This window comes from Lacerta agilis, chromosome 2 (genome assembly GCF_009819535.1).
Source record: "Lacerta agilis isolate rLacAgi1 chromosome 2, rLacAgi1.pri, whole genome shotgun sequence".
NCBI classification, from domain to species: domain Eukaryota; kingdom Metazoa; phylum Chordata; class Lepidosauria; order Squamata; family Lacertidae; genus Lacerta; species Lacerta agilis.
The window spans coordinates 27,715,410-27,732,185 of record NC_046313.1 but is presented as its reverse complement, the minus strand read 5'-3'; the positions used below and the strand labels follow the sequence as shown (position 1 = coordinate 27,732,185).

The following is a 16,776-nucleotide window of genomic DNA, read 5'->3' as shown; positions in this document are numbered from 1 at the left end:
GGAGAGGGAGTCCTGTGGCAGCCCCCAAACTGTGGAACCCCCTCCTCACAGATGTACTATATCTGGCATCTATATCTGGTGCTGAAGATGTGCCTCTTTACCCTTACAGTACCTTTGAACCACTATAAGGTGTTTTGTTCTGTAGGACGCACCTTTTTTGCTGAATTGAACTGATATTGTTCTGCTCAACCTGGAATGGAATGCTGGTAATAGTTTCATCTGTTTTTATAACTGCATGTCGCTGAGACCTTATGGTGAAGGGCGGATAAGAAATCTTATCCAGATGCTGTCAACCCTTGCTACACCACTGCTGCAATGTTCTGTTCTGTCCTAATACTTTAAATCAGGGGTAGGCAACCTAAGGCCCGTGGGCCGGATGCAGCCCAATCGCCTTCTCAATCCAGCCCACAGACGGTCTGGGAATCAGCGTGTTTTTACATGAGTAAAATGTGTCCTTTTATTTAAAATGCATATCTGGGTTGTTTGTGGGGCCTGCCTGGTGTTTTTACATGAGTAGAATGTGTGCTTTTATTTAAAATGCATCTCTGGGTTATTTGCGGGGCATAGGAATTCGTTCATCCCCCCCCCCCCAAAAAAAATATAGTCCGGCCCACCACATGGTCTGAGGGACGGTGGACGGCTGACCCCTGCTTTAAATAAACAAACAGATGTATGTTTAAGGAGGCATAGAGTCTTGAGATTTAGTTCCATGAATGATGCTACAGAAAGGCAGTGAGCAGCAGAGTTGGGAGGGCAAAGCCTGGGAGATAGGAGAACAGTGCCTCGGGCATCTCAGTCAGATCTCTCCCCTCCAGGAGACTTCCAGCACCAGTTAATTCAGAAAATTGTGGCAGCTGTTAAGCTGCTGGAATATTTTAGGGTAGGTTCAGTTTCAGTGGGAAAGCAGGGGGCCTGCCAAATCACTTTAAGTTGGCTTACAGGGTGACTTCCCCACCATTTCCAGGATAAAAGAGGATGTGTTTGTTAAGGACTCTTTGAAAGTACATCACAGTACTTTTGAAAAAGGTCTCACCATCCTGCACTAAAAGGGGAAGCAGGAGAATTATTAGAGGGACAGACTTCTGAGCATAAAAGGGAAATGTGAAAACTTGTTGTTGTTGTTGTTCAGTCGTTCAGTCGTGTCCGACTCTTCGTGACCCCATGGACCAGAGCACGCCAGGCACGCCTATCCTTCACTGCCTCCCGCAGTTTGGCCAAACTCATGTTAGCTTCGAGAACAACACGGGTTTGGCCAAACTGCGGGAGGCAGTGAAGGATAGGTGTGCCTGGCATGCTCTGGTCCATGTGAAAACTAGAAGGGGTATAAAAGTGCTAGGAGGTACAAGAGGAAACACACACACACACACACACACACACACACAAGGTTCTTTTAGGAACAAAACAGCTTTAAGGTCACAAGGGGGGACGACGATGAGATTAATTGCTCAGAACAGAATGACAGTCTTCAAAGCTGGGGTGGGAGGTGGGGAGGACAGTGTCCAAATAAGAACAATGGAATAATTGTCTTCAAAGGTGAAAGTAACTGTGAAATGACAATTCCCAGCCTGGGGGGAAAAACCCTATCTGGAGAAGAATTAAATCTGAATGATAGTGTTCAGGATGGAATGACAATAGAATGGCAGTATGCAGAAGACAGTTCCTAGGATAAACCGACACTGAAATCAACAGTGTTAGGAACAGAACGTTAGACCTCAAGATCAGAACGACACAGTCAGGAGTGAGGTAATAACAGTGAATGACAGTCCAACCACAGGGCACCCAGAGCCCCCACTCCTCTAAACTCCTTGGCCTTGCATGCTGCTGCTGTCCAACACTTTCGCCACATGACAGCAAAGAAATACCGGTACCTTTCTTTCACTTTCCCATGTTCAGCATTTAAAAGAAAAAGCATCTCAGTTGCATACCCCCACCCCCAAAATCACACCACATTTGCTTCTATTATTATTATTACAACAACAACAACAATACCCCGCCCATCTGGCTGGGTTGCCCCAGCCATAACCAAGTAGTGTCCTAACAGGGTATTTCTGGGTAAGCAAACTGCCACAGTATAATTTGCAGGTACAGTGGTATCTCGGGTTACATAGGCTTCAGGTTACATACTCAGGCTAACCCAGAAATAACGCTTCAGGTTAAGAACTTTACCTCAGGATAAGAACAGAAATCGTGCTCTGGCGGCGCAGTGGCAGCAGGAGGCCCAATTAGCTAAAGTGGTGCTTCAGGTTAAGAACAGTTTCAGGTTAAGAACGGACCTCCGGAATGAATTAAGTACTTAACCAGAGGTACCACTTAATTTAATTCTCCCCTGTCCAATGTATATAGTTTTGGCTCCTGACACATTGCTGTTTTTGCAGGGAGATTCTGCTTAAGTGCCTACCTTATGGTTGTTTTTGTTTTCCACATATTTGACTTCTGCCAAGGAACCTACAAAACCAGGTTTTGGGGTGGTGGTAGATGCTGAGGGGTTGAGGAGAGTTTGTTTTTGGTGTGTGCTGACCTAAGGGAGTTGAGGAGGGTGCAGGAATCCAACACCCTGCTAAATCTGTCAAGAGGGGTTGTACAGTGTATCCCTGTGCATAGATGTATATAAAGTTGAGCCTGCTGTTTTGAGCTTCTGGGATTATTTTCTTCAGTTAACTGTCGCAAAAAACAACAACGCATGGGTCAGATTACCTGTACTGTACAAGGTTCGGCTACCTGTCGTGGACGGACCATGAGCGAGACCTGCTGGCTCGGTGCTCGAGGAAAGGATGGGAAGTTTGTGGTCAATTTATGTATTGAACTGTAGGAAGCACACCTGGATGGAAAGTCTGGAAGAAGAGAGTTATGCTGAACCCACTGGCTCTCTCTCTCCTCGCCCCCCGCGCGTTAGGAAAAACGCTCACCGTCTCCCTTCAGTCCCTGAAAATGTTTTGCGAAGCGGAAGAGAGAGCCTCTGAGGATGTGCAGAGCGCGCTCCCCTTTCCTACTCTTCACACTCCACAGCCAGCCTCAAGGGGACTTTCGCGCCAAAGGCGTGGCTTCTAGCGGGTGGGAGGGAAGCACTAGTCCCGAGAAGCACTTCCGTCGACTTTCTTTACCAGGCGTCGCCGGCGACCCTGGCCTTCCTCCCCCCGCGGATGCGCTGCCTCCTCCCGTTCCGCAGACGGGGCTGCCCGCCCGATGCCGGGGCTGCCCGGGCGCCTGGTGGCAGGGAGTTGCAGCGGCTGGAACTGCTGCGGGGATTGGCCGGATCCCGGCCGCCCTCTACCTCCATGTGACGGGGGACGTAGGAGGAAGGCGCAAATAGAGAGAGAGAGAGACAGAGAAGGAGATGGAGGGAAGGGAGCAGGACGGAGGAGGGAGGAGAGGAGCCAAGCGAGCCGACGACGAGAGCCATGGAGGTCCAGAAGAGCCGGGGCCGGCCAAGGGGCGCTTCAGGCCCGGGCTGGGGTAAGGAGCGCCCTGGGAGCCGTCGCCGTCGCCGCGAGGGGCAGGGGTTGCTGGTGGCGGGGAGACTGCCTGTTTGCAAGGGGGTGCAACCGCCGGAGCCTCTGCTTCCCCGCTTCAGGCGCGCAGGCAGCCGCCTCCCTTTCCGAGCAAGAGCGGGGAGGGCCTCTGTTGCCCCCCCCCCCGCCCCCAGCCGGACTTCTGCCAGAGAGGCTCCCGGCTGGCCATTGCGAGAAGCAGGAGCCTGGGCTGCACAACAGGCCCGTGCGCTCCCTCAGAGTCCCAGCCTCTTCTGGAAGGGAACTTGCAGCCCGTGCAAGAAGGGACGGGGCTTCTTCGGTGGTGAGGGGAAGGCTTGGGGTTCTAGTAAAAAAAGCGAAACTAAAACCCAGCAATTACCCACAAGCTTGAGAAGGCTTCCCACCCCGGTGAAGATGCTGCTGCTTGTTATTATTGGTGGGCAGCTCGTGGCTGGGGATGCAAAGCGGTCCTGGAAGGTGATAAACTTGGGTGCAATGCAAGCAAAAGCTGTCCAGCCTCCGGAAGGTGGTGGTGAGCACGGCCTGTCCGTGTTCTTACAGTAATTGAATTGCAAGTTTATGGAGGAAAACGCTGTTAGTGGCTGCTAGCCAGGAATAAAAAAAATAAAAAAAATATTATTATTTGTAACCAGCCCATCTGATTGGATTGCCCAGGAAGGCTGTTGGAGACAGTATGCCTCTGAATTGTCCATTGCTGGGAAGGGCAGTTCTGCTCAGGGTTGTGCTTGCAGGTTCCCTGTGAGCATCTGGTTGGCCATGTGAGAACAGGAGGATGGACTTGATGGACCCTTGAGCTGATCCAGCAGGGCTTAGCTCACAGTCTTCATAGGAAACTGGGATCCGATACGGTAGGGAAAGAGCACTTGTTTGGCAGGATGTTGCACTTGTATCAGCAAGGCCTTGCCCTCCAGCACTGGGAGTATCAGAGCTGCCGCCACCAAACTGACTCATTCAAAGTAGATCAACCAGCAAAATGAACTTTGGAATATCTCTCTCTCTCTCTCTCTCTCTGTGTGTGTGTGTGTCCTTGCATCACTCATAAAGTAAAGTCTCATTGAGTTCATGGGACATGCTCCCAAGTTAGTGCGTATAGGATTGCAGCCATAATATCCCAGGTCTGGAAATAGGTTTGATGCTGCACCCCTGCATAGGGATGCCTGTGACAAAGAGCTGCATTTCCTAGCTGGCTGGGGTATCACAATGTCAAAACTTCTTGTCTCCTTTTGATGGCAACAAACTTGTCTTTGGGCTTTTTTTTTTTTTTTTACTTCGGCAAACCTCTTCCAGGATTTGAAAGAAGAGAAGCCTGCAGCTCCCCAATGAATCCCAACTTTTCAAAGCCACCCCCTTGGACAGAACATTTAAAAAATGGGCTGGCCACCAGCTCTTCAAAATGCTTAAAAGATCAGGGCTGGGCAGAAATTAGGCTTGCATAGTCTACTTGTATCTCTCTCCTTTCGTTTGTTAGAACTTTGCGGTCTGGTGAGAGGCAGCCTGGGAGAGGGTCTTCTTAGTGGTGGCACCCTCTCCATGGAATGTCCTCCCAGAGATGCTTTCTTGGTGCCTACACTGCTTGTCTTTTCAGGGCCAGATGTCCTTGTTTTCTCAGGCTTCTAAGGTTCTATGATACCTAGGTTTCATGTGCTAAACTTGTTGTTATCGCTGTATTTTAATGGTGTACCGCTGCATATTCTGCACAGTAGGCACAGAATACTTTTATTTCCTTTTCGGTTGAAATGACCAGGATGGTCCCTACAACAAATAAATGTTGACTTTGTTAGACTTGTTTTAATTTGCTGCTTTGAATTCCTGGCCTTATTGTGTTTGGTTTTGTTATGTGTGCCTTTTTTTGTAGCAGCCAGGCATACATTATTTGTTCTTTTTAAAAATGCATTTGTAAATGTGTGTAAATAAATATGTATGCCTGGCTACTTTGAAGAAGTCCTTCCTCAGCACAGTGGGCTTTTTGGATGGCAGGGGAAGGGGCACAGAATAGAGGGTTCCCAAATAGGATTGTTGTTTTCCCCCTAATTCCTTTTTTTTTCTTATTTTCAGCTTGCAGTTGGATATGGAGAGCCAAAGAACATCCGTTCTCCACCGGGTGGTCAATTTCGCCCCCAGTCCTCTCCCTGGTAAGACTTGGTGTTGGGCAAAGAGCCATGTTTCTCACCACTCTGCGATTGTAGGTATTCACAGTCTGCCTTTATTCCTCCCAGCTAGGCAGTACGACACAAAGACCACTGAGCCAATCAGCTTCTACCTCTCTGGCTTGGAAGAGCTGCTTGCCTGGAAGCCCACCAGTGACGATACTTTCAATGTGTCCACAGAGCCGCTGGCCAAACACGAGCCTCCTCTCAACAGCCGTAGGCCCCGCACGCTGGTGTGCCACGATATGAAGGGAGGTTACCTGGAAGACAGGTTGGAACTGGGGCAGATGCTGAAGCGGGAGAGCTTCCAGATTCAGAAACAATAATTCTCTTATTGCTAAACTAGCCATAATTGGCTCAATCTGGTCTTGGCTGAGTGTGCCTTGGTTGCAGCCACATGGATCTGAAGGGTGATTAACTTGTACCAATATTAGTTATAAATCACACTTTGGATGTTCAAAACGTTTCACGTACTTGGGGTCCTACTCAGTGTAAACCCATTGAAATAAATGCCCCCCCCCAGTTAATTATGTTTAAAACAAGCTTTAAAATGTTATTTTGCAGAGAATGTCAGCCTGGATATAAGTACCCCATGCTGGGGGACACGATCAAGTCTGTGCTCTGTGGACATTGCGATAGGGGAGCATATTGGTGCCAAAAGACAACAGTACCAGAGGATGGTGTCTTTGGTCTTAAAACAACAGATGCTGAATATTGACATATGGGATCAGCCAGCTCCTTAGAGGCACTAAGAACAACATGGGCAAAGCAGCAACTGCTAGAAACTGATCACATATCTCATCCTATGAATTTGGCAACAAGGCCTCATGCCTCCTTGCTAATGCTCAGAAAAACCCCCACCAGAAGTCTCTGAATTTGATCACTGGGGATTTGTGACCAAAGCTATGTCAAGGTCCATAAGTGCTAGTACAGAGTCCTACTCTGAGTAGGATTAGCACTGAATGCCACCTGAACTGGTTCCCCAAACTTAATTCAGGCGGCCTGCAAAAATACAATTAAAAAGCATTTAGCACCTAGCACAATGCTTTACAATTGTTACAACAGGCAGAAAATTCAATGGTCCACCAAGACCCTCAGATATTTTCAAGTGATCCAGGGGCAAATTAAGTTTGGAAACCACTGCATTAGCTCATTGATCCCTACATTGGCCATGTATGGCTTGTATTATTACCACTGCACTGAAGGTGGTGCATGCAGAGTAGAAGAAGAGCTGAGATGAGATTTGAGCTGCTAGCTTCTTGGTTCACAGACCCAAACTGTGTGTTAACATTAGCGGTATGTTTATATAGGGGTGCTTTGGACTGGGCAAAACCTCTTCCACGAAGGCAGCTATGCACCACCAATCCTGATCGCGGCCGTAGCATAGAAGGATGCTGCTGTCACTAAGAGGTTCAGTCATACTACCCAGGTCCAGTTCCTGGCAGAGATCATTCACCAGGGTCCGGTTTTCAGTCCCCAAAACACTTTAGTATTTGTGTTGTGTGCCTGCTGAAGAACGAAACTGTTTTGTTTCCTTTCCTGCACTCCAGTTACGGTGGGAGAAGAACATGCAAAACTAAGAGCAGGGAAAGAGAGCAGGGAAGTAAATCTGGTTTCTGCAAGCAACCAGGGAAATTTCACTTCTTAGTGGGTTCTCTTGAGGGAGGGTGGTGGCTGGGCCACCCTAGCTTCAGGAAATCGCAACAGCTTGGACTGGTTTAGTTCCCCTGAGCAAGATTATAGGGCCTGAAATATGATTCATACCTACTTTGTATGAGATTTGCAATGCTAAGTCTAATTGTACCCTGTTGGGTATAATGCTCTCTCTCTCTCTCTCTCTCTCTCTCTCTCTCTCTCTCTCTCTTATTAATTCTGGCAGGTTCATCCAAGGCGCATTGGTGGATGACCCCTTTGTGTTCTACCACTGGCGCTACATTGACATATTTGTTTACTTCAGTCACCACAATGTTACCATCCCACCTGTGGTCTGGACTAATGCTGCTCACCGCAATGGAGTCCTCATGCTAGGTGATCTTCGCTGGGCCATCCCCTGGAGCATATGATACACATAGTGTTCGGGGCCAGTGGGAGGGAGGGCCTCACTCTCTTAAGTCGTCCTTCCCTTACTCCACCCCTTTGCTGAGTTGCAAGAGGCAGGAGTTGCAGTGGGTGCTACTTCTTTCCTCCCATCAGTTGCTTTCTTGACGCATGCTGCAAGTTATCAGGGGTGGATATCTTGTGGCCCTCCAGGTGTTGTTGCTGGACTCCAGCTCCCATCATCCCTGAGGCGTTGGCCATGCTTGCTGGGGCTGATGGGAGTTGGAGTCCCGCAACTTCTGCAGGGCCATAGGTTCTCTGCTGTTGAAAGTCTGGGGCCACCCACAGCACCCTGCTTTCTGGGAGATGCAGGGAGTTTCTGCAAACAGCTGCTATTGCTGTTGCACTCTTTATAGCTGTGCTTCAAGGCAGAGGCAGTTGCCGACTCCTCTGACATTGCTTGTATTTTGGGTATTCCTCTTTCCCCCCCGGAGGTTCCTCAAGGCTCAGCTCTTAACCCGCCTGCCTTTCTGTGGCGCAGTGGGTCCCTGCGCTTGGCTGTGAACCAGAAGGTTGGTGGCAGAATTCTTGCGTTGCAGGGGGTTGCACCAGATGGCTCGCAAGACCCCTCCCAACTACAGGATTCTGCGGTTCTCCTGATGCACAGAGGTTTTGGATGGGCCAGGAGACGAGCCGTTCCATTTCTTCCCTGTGTTTCCTTCCCTACCTGTAGGGACCTTCATCACAGAGTGGGGAGACGGTGCAAAGATGTGCGAGTCCTTCTTGGCAAGCGAGGAAGCATACCACGCCGTGGCTAATCAGCTGGCTGCGATTGCGCAGTTCTATCGTTTTGATGGCTGGCTGGTCAACATTGAGAACTCTCTGAGTGTAAGTAAGCAACATTTCCCCTCCCCTCCCCTGCCAACCTGGGCCTAGGAGGGGAGTTACGGTTCATCCATTCACAGGCTGTATGTGTGTTCCTTAAAGTCCCTCTGGCATGGCTCAGGGGGAGCAGGACCTAGGGATATGCTCAGTATCACAATGCAGCTGTGATATGTATCCCCACGTCAGAATTTGTTCCTTTAGGTCCCTAGGATCCTCAGAACCCCAGGTGGCCTCTTAGCTTCAGAGACTGGCTGGGTGGGCCCCTTACCCCTAGGGCTTGAAAATCCCCTTTACATTGCAGAACCCCTTTTTTCTTTATTCCTGCCTGCTAGGGCTGGACGATACCTGGTTTTCAACCTTGTGATATTTCACATCATGATATACTGATATATTATGATGTCTGAAATAAGGATGGAGCTATGCAGAGGCATTGGCTGGCTTCACGGTTTCCCCCCACGTTGTGATTTTTGTATAGCATACACATCATGATTCGCGATGTATCGGCAGGTCAAAAATTACGAAACCGATATCGCAATATGGACTTCAAACTGGTTTTAGATTATATATTGCCCAGCCCTGCTGTCTGCTGCCCTAATTGCCTATAGCACAGAGATTCCCTTCACCTGCCCATGCTAGTCCACACTGTTCCCTTAGTGGCTCACCCCTTAGAGTTGACCCCAAACCTTTTCCCTCTCTCCAGTTCTCTTCTTACCTTCCTTGCCTTGTCATTTCTCCTCCCCTGTCCCGTTCCATTCATAAATTTCCTGGGGCCTCTCCTCCAACACTCCTTTTCCATCCTTCCTTTTCCATACCCACTCTGGGCCTCTGATGAATTCTGTGTATTTGCTGGCACCCAGCTGCCTGTCCCCTTATATATTTTCCGAACTGAGGGGTGTCAGTCTCCCTGACATTAGGCTGCATGCATATAACATCACTTGGCATGCTGAATGATGGACCAACATCCTGCCAAGGACCTGTCGCACTGGCTGATGGGTGCAATTCTTTCATGGCAGGTGTCAGCAGCGCGTAACATGCCCCACTTCTTGCGCTATCTGACGGCCCAGGTGCACAGAGCTGTGCCGGGAGGGCAGGTGGTGTGGTATGACAGTGTCCTGCAGAACGGGGAGCTCAAGTGGCAGAATGAGCTGAACGAGAAGAACCGGTGAGTGACGCCCCTCCCCGTTCTACAGGCGGTGGGTCTTGCCCTGGGGACCAGAGGAAGAAGGGCAGCGCATCTGAAGCTGAGGGCAGCCCCACGGAGCCTCTGTCCCTTGCCCTCCAGCATCTCCCTCATACACTTTGCCTGCCATGGCACGAACCCTAATTCATTAGGGGTGCTCGTGTGTGGTGCAAAATAGCCAAGATCTATTGTAACTGAGTGCTGCAATGCATAGTGCAGTGTTTCTCAAACGTGGGTCCCCAACTGTTGTTGCGACTACAACTCCCATCACCCCTACCTAACAGGACAAGTGGTCTGGGTTGATGGGAGTTGTAGTCGCAACAACGGCGCGGGACCCAAGTTTGAGAAGCACACCGCACTAGTACATTGTAACAGAGAACGAGAAAAGCAAGCATGGGCTTGGCACCGCCTCGGCGAATGGTAAGATGCGAGAGATCGACAGGCGTTGCTGAGTAAGGGAAACATCATGCCTGCTAAATCCCAATTAGCGGGAAGACCAAACTGACTCGGGGCTGTATCCTTTTGGGGTTTGTCTCTAGTGCTGCGCAAGAGATGGGGAATCTCCAGGTCTCCAACTCCCATCAGTCCCAGCCAGCATTGCCAGTGGGCACAGGGATGATGGAAGTTGCAGTCCAGCAAAAACCGAGGGCCACAAGTTTTCCTCTTCTTCCCTAGGCAGTGTAGTAAGTATCCCGGAAAGGGACAGGAATTCTCTCTCACCCCTTTTTCACAATGCATTTTCCCTGGTCCTTGTCAGCTGTGCATGGTCTACAGCTGAAGCATCCCCTGGGCCTGGGCTGCAGGGATCCATCCAGCTAGAGCTACCTGGAAGGGCCTGTAAAGCATTAGGCCTCCTGGATGCCATGAAGGGACCCTCTTCATGGTCCTAGAATGGTAGAGTTGGAAGGGACCACAAGGACCATTGAGTCCAACCCCCTGCAATGCAGGAACCTTTTGCCCAACGTGGGGCTTGAACCCACAACCCCAAGATTAAGAGCCGTGCACTCTTCCATCTGAGCTATCCCAGACGTTCCTCCGTTCCTTGTGCCCATGCAGGGTTTACTTTGATGCCTGTGACGGGTTCTTCACCAACTACAACTGGACGGAGGAGTACCTGCTGCGTACGCGAGAGATGGCCGACGACCGCCGGGCGGACATCTACGTGGGCGTGGACGTGTTTGGCCGTGGCGTTGTGGTGAGCAGCGGCTTTGACACAAACAAGGTAGGCAGGCTTCGGGGCCTGAGGGAGGCTTGCTGCCCTTGTGGCTCGCAGTTCCAGGCTGGAACTTCCCACAGTGACTGAAAGCTGGAGAGGACAGTCGTGGTTGCCTTGGGGTGGGCAGAGTGAAGCCTTTTAAGACCCAGCCTCCGCTGTTGCCCTGGGTAGGTTGGCTCCCCTTTTACAGAGGGAGGCGGCAGGGCAGTTGCCACCCTCCTCGTGCCCCATGGTTGCCCCCCCACCCCCCCAAGAGGAAATGGTGACTTGGCGTTCCTTGTGTCCCCGCAGTCCCTGCGCATGATTCGGGAGCAGGGCCTCTCGGTGGCCATTTTTGCACCTGGCTGGGTATATGAGCACTTAGGCCCGACCAACTTTCTGAACAACGAGGACAAGTAAGACCCAGCAGGGAGGACATGGAGGGGCTTTGGGAGGGAACCTTGAACCCACACTCCTCCTGGTGGGGGGGGGGGCTCTGCGCAGCAGGTGGCCTCTGCCGGAAGGCCTGCCTGGCTTGGCTTCACTTCGTCTGACTGCCTGTGATTGTCCGGACCCCTGTGGCCTATTATGGGAGGGTCTTTCTGACAAGCCCCCCCCCCAACGGTGCAGCAGCTACCCAAGTTTCCCTCGGGGTTTGCACAGTGGCGTGGAAGTGCTGCTCAGCGCGACTCCTCTCTCGCTTGCTTATTTGCAGATTCTGGGCCCTGCTCTCCGATCTGCTGCCCACTCACAGCGTTGGCTCCCTCCCCTTCAGCACCTCTTTCTGCCTTGGGATGGGGAAGAGGCACTTCCGCAATGGGCAGGTAAGAGTACTGGGCAGTTTTGGGGGGAAGAAGCACAGCTGCCTCTTTTAAGCTTTTGCGGCTTGACTCATCAGCCGCTGCTTTGAAACGACAGCTTGCTGCATGTGAATCTATACAGACTGGAGACCCAGCAAGGCCTTCTGGGTAGCTCACCGGGCTGTATCCCCAGCCCAGCTGATCTGCCCGGAGTGTCAGCGACTAGAGGGCTCCGATTCCTTAACCTTCGGGGACACACTCTTTCAGAGCTAATTTCCCTACGGTCTTTCCTGTCGAGGGCTCTGCAGGAGGGCTCTCGAGCTTCAAGTCCCTTTTCACCCGCAGGAAAACATGGGAGCCTGAATTGCAGAGAATGAGGAGCACAACTCTATAGCTTCCTCCACCCCTTGCCGGCCGGCTGAGTCTGTGGCTTGTTTCCAAGTTGAATTTCCTCCACGCACTCCCCCCGCCCCCGCCCCCACCAAAGCCTTTTAAAGATGTGAAGGCAGCTTGTCTGTCTTTTACTCCCTGGGCTTCTCTGCCCTCCTGCTTTCTTTCCAGCCGTGGTCGGCCCTCTTCCTACTTGAACGAGTCCTTCTGCAGCCAAATGGTGTTTCTATTCCCCAGCCTCTGCTTCAAAGCAGTTGTCTGATGGGGTGGTGGTATGATTGGCAGCTGTAAGCAGGGGGAAACAGTAGGCAGGTGTATGGGATCTTTTTAGAGCCTGCCAATCTTTCCTCCCCTCCAACTCCTGGTCACTTTCCTCCCTGCCAGTCTTTGAGAAGCATGTTTGTTATTGGGGGTGAGGGGGGGGGCAAACTCTGCCCGAGACCCTGGAATAGTGGAATATGGGCTGCCAGTCATAGAGGGCTTGATACAGAATAATAAGGCAGCTTTCTACGGAAGTAACGCAGACTGTGTTTTATGTGGTTAACTGCACTGCATTTTTGATTGGGGGTGATTTGGTTGGGTTACCCTTTTAAGAATCAACAGCGGCATTAGATTTTAATGTACTCACGCCTTCAGAGGTTAATCGGAGCTATTGAGAACCACGATGAAACCTTAGCAGAGCGCTTCCCTCAAGGGACATGTATCAAGCAAGACATCGCGACTTTGGGGGCTCCAGCCAATCTCAGCCCTGCTTTTCTCAGGGCTTCAGTGTCAGGGAAACTCCCCATTTTACAGCATACTCCTTTGCACACCCTCTTGGAAGTAAGCCAAGAAAGTATAGAATTTCAGCTTCTGATCTCTTCACAAGGCAGGCTAGTATAGCAAAAGTGTAGCCTTTCCAATGCACGCTCCCTCCCCACCCCCACCCCCAGTGCTTGCATACCAGGAAGAAAGCCCTGAACTATTTCAAAGGAAAGAATCGGCTCGCTAATTAGGTATTTAAGAGGCTTATCTTCCCAGTTTGCCCAGGAAGACTTCTAATAGTGTAAGAGGCCCGATGCTTCCAGATGGGAATTTGCACAAAGCAGTGGAACGCAAGACTTCGTTGACCTGTAATGCTAGCTTCTAGATACATTTCCCCTGGGGATGTTGGAAAGGTATGCTCTTGAGACTTAAGGGAACACAAGAATAATTCCGTTCAAGGTGGAAGGCAGTTTTGTTGCCACACCCAGGCTGAGCTCGCGGTGGCTCTTTTTCTCTTGATCAGGAGAGTAGGACGGAGCCCTGGTACAACCTGAGCGCTCAGGAGGTCCAGCCACTGTACGCCGAGCGCAGGATGCCCCATGGGGGCTGGCTGAGAACACGCTGCTGCCTGCAGGATGCCTGGTGCGGGGGCAGCTCCCTGCTGCTGGAAGGGACCATCCCGCCCAATGCAGATCACGTCACAGCCAGGTGAGCAGCGGTTGAGACGGCCGCAGCTTTTTTTTTTATTAGATGCGGGAGTCACATCGGGGTGTGTATGTGTGTGTTGCTCTTGCAAAGGGACTTCCTTTAAAAGCTGGTAGCAAGCAGAGGAGAGGAGAGCAGAGCATGCAGACCATATAATGAACACAGTTGCAGACCATATAATGAACACAGTTGCAGACCATATAATGAACACCTGTGTGCAAAAACAGGCTTGCATGTACCCAGTTGGCATGAATCGTGGATGTGCGGCTGTGTGTGCGGTGCGGGTGATTCAGCCCAACACCTGCCCTCTTAACTGTTTTCTCAACTTGAATGGTTCCCCGACGTTCTCTTCTTAATCCAGGGAAACTGCTATGCAGCCTTTCCTTCCATTAAGGAGACCTACTGTAAAGGTCTCTTCCCTGTCACGCCGCATCACTGTCCCAGCGCTGACCACGTTCCGCTTTCCTGGGATCTGCTTCTCAAAGGTGGAGCAAAGCCTGCCTCCCTCTGCAGGGATCCTTACAAGCATTTGGCTAAGTGGCGTGTGTGTGTGTGAGGCTGAGCCGAGTTCCCCCAAGGGGCAAATTTGGAGGGAATACAATGTTTGAGACAGACAGGATGTTGTCATCTGGGATAGAGGAGTTTTCATGGGCCGTTTCATCATGGAAAGAAGGGGGTTTGAGAAAGTGCAGCTGACCTGGAATCTTCAGGGCCCAGCCGTGAGCTCAGTGAAGACACTTGGGCAATTGGACGGCCCTGTGGGGAGGCTCAGATTCCTTTGTGCATCCCCCCTTACCACCCTCAGTGTTCCTGTGTGTCTGTTGAGAATGAAGCCTTTGCACCTGGCACGCATAAACCCCTTCCTTTTGCAGGTGGTGGCTGCCTAGTGCCCAGAGTTGGCCATGACTGTGTCCTCTCTCTGTCTCTCTTCCTGTCTTGTCTGGGGCTTTTGGGGGCGGGGGTCACCAGGCTGTTTTCCTTCCAGGTGCCAGCACCCCCCCGGCTGTTCCTGGTCTTAATTTATAAACACGAGGCCTCTTCCCAAGGCACGACCTTTGCACCGGTGTTCACCACGCGGCAGTCCAGTTCCTGCTTCTCCAGCGGCGAGTCGGGTGAGGAAACGCCAGGCCTGCTTTGGGGGCTCTCACTCTGACTGCCCAAAGGAAGGGGGCTTGTGGATCCCCCTCTGTGGGGCAGCAGAGGCAGGGTGAACGATAGCTTCAGATATTGACTGATCCCTGTTCTGTCCGCTGCCTCTCCCTCATTGCTCTCTTCTTCCCCCCAGGAGAACCAAGGAAGCACAAACCCTCCCTACTCCCCACACCTCCCCATTACCTTGCCCAGCTGCTCAGGGGGGCTGGACGGCGTGGGGAACATGACTGGCAAAGTCGGTGAGTGGAAGGGATTGTCAGATCACATGACTCTTGGGGGGTTTTTTTGTTTCTTTCTCCTTGAACTGACCATTTCAATGGTGGCCTGGCAGCCTTTCCCCTCTTGTTGGATTGTAGTTTGTAAACCCTCTGGGTAAGGGACCTGTCGTCACCATCTTTGACGGCTATGCATTAAATAATAATGGGGCCTGGCAGGGACGGTGTTGGGGCTTGGGAACCAAAGAGCTGTGGGCAGCGTGGGATGGGCTTTGCAGTGCTCTGCAAACTGACAGGACTCCGGCAGCTTACATTCTCTATCTCTCTCTCTCTTTGTTCCCCTCAACAGATGCTATGAGCTGGAGCTCCAGAACTGCTTCCTGGACCAACTTTCAGTGACTGTATCGCGTCGCCAGTCTGGCCAGAATGAGGTGACCTTTGCATGCCGCCTGGGCAGGATCTGGGTGAGTAAGCGGCGGAAGCTAGGATGGGAAGCCTCGTGAAAATGGAGAGAGGGGTGAGGGTGGGGTCAGCCGGCTTCCCCATTGGCTGCTGCCAGAGCGCTGGGTTCTCTGTGGGCCTCTTGCAGCCCTGCTAAGCCCATAAGGAGGAAGGTCTTTGTCCCTTGTTTTTTAAGTAAGGTGCTATGACATAAAACAGGGATGGGGAAACTGTTACCCCATGCCCCCAGGGGCTGCTTGAAGGCAATGCAAATGTCCTCCTGTTTTTGAAAGTTGACACCTTCTACTCTCTTAACCAAGTTTCTCTGGAGCCTGGCGAGCTCTCCTCCTCCCTCCCTTGCTGATTCACATACTCAGCATCCATCCTTTGCCACTGCAGGCCAGGTGGTCTTGATGACGCAGTTTCTTTCTTACCAGTTCTGGCCTCACAACCAAAGAAATACTAAGAACAGGCCAGCACTTCTTGCTACCCGATCCCTGGGCAGATGGTTGCCTTGTACTTGGCATTCTTGTTGGCCCCAATTCAGCCCGGTCTTTATAAGGTGGGAGAGGCCTCTCTGCACCCATCTCCCTTCATCCCACTCTTGTGTCTTTGTGGGCCCCTTCCTCTGTTTTTATGCCTGCCCTGTGCGTGTTCCCCCATAGGTGCTGGATGCCACTGCTCTGCGCCCACTGCCATCCGCTGATGCTGCCATCCCAGTGTCGCCTTTAGAAGTTGCCCATGTCCGTTGGCAACGACCTTCAGCTGGAGAGCTCTCCCTCAGCCTCACTTTGCGCTGGACCTACCCTCCCAGCAAGGCCACCTGCTTCCGAGTTCACTACCGCAGGGGCTCGTGCGGCAGTGGTCCCGAACCTCATCTGCTCCCAATTGGGGTGGCGTATGCCCCTCAGTACCGGGTGACTGAGCTGACCGTGCCTGGCGCCCTTTCTGAGTCTTCCTGCCGCTTGGAGTTCCTTGTGGAGCCGGTGCCCGACGATGGGTTCCAGGTAGACGCTGCGATGTGGGGGAAACTGGTCTTTGTGTACTCTGGTCCAAAGCTACCCAGTCCTGGCCCAGTGCCTGAAGGAACCTCTTCCAGTTGATTTACATTTGGATCCTAGTGGACAATGCCCTTCTCTGCTTCCTAGATCTGTGCTATTAGGCCCTTTTTAAAGAGGGAAGAAGGCTTTTTATTGAAGGCACTGGCACTCGTGTGCTCGGGCATCAGAAGCCCAACCACAGACAATTCAGTATCCAAAGATAATTTTTCATTGGGGAAACCACTTTAGTGGAATAGTTATCATGCACTAGAACAACAACAACAAAATATTTCAGGGAAGTACATCCCAACAAAACAATTCCACACTGTACTTGTGATATGAGCTACAGAACAG

At 51.4% G+C, this 16,776-nt stretch overlaps 1 protein-coding gene across 2 annotated transcripts; it reads left to right on the top strand.

Moving 5' to 3' along the window:
• Nucleotides 1-3,117: 3,117 nt before the first annotated feature.
• ENGASE (endo-beta-N-acetylglucosaminidase) lies at nucleotides 3,118-16,740 on the top strand. Of its 2 annotated transcripts, none has more exons than XM_033139033.1 (14): nucleotides 3,118-3,453; nucleotides 5,547-5,623; nucleotides 5,712-5,909; nucleotides 7,518-7,666; nucleotides 8,409-8,563; nucleotides 9,574-9,722; nucleotides 10,797-10,962; nucleotides 11,248-11,351; nucleotides 11,651-11,759; nucleotides 13,393-13,577; nucleotides 14,544-14,686; nucleotides 14,860-14,965; nucleotides 15,291-15,405; nucleotides 16,048-16,740. In XM_033139033.1, exons 1-14 carry the CDS (start codon nucleotides 3,184-3,186, stop codon nucleotides 16,483-16,485), a joined length of 2,364 nt encoding a protein of 787 aa, XP_032994924.1. In that variant the 5' UTR covers nucleotides 3,118-3,183; the 3' UTR covers nucleotides 16,486-16,740. The 2 variants fall into 2 exon arrangements, with proteins under 2 accessions (XP_032994924.1, XP_032994925.1); XM_033139034.1 differs by having other exon boundaries at nucleotides 3,246-3,453; nucleotides 5,708-5,909.
• The last annotated feature ends 36 nt before the right edge of the window (nucleotides 16,741-16,776 follow it).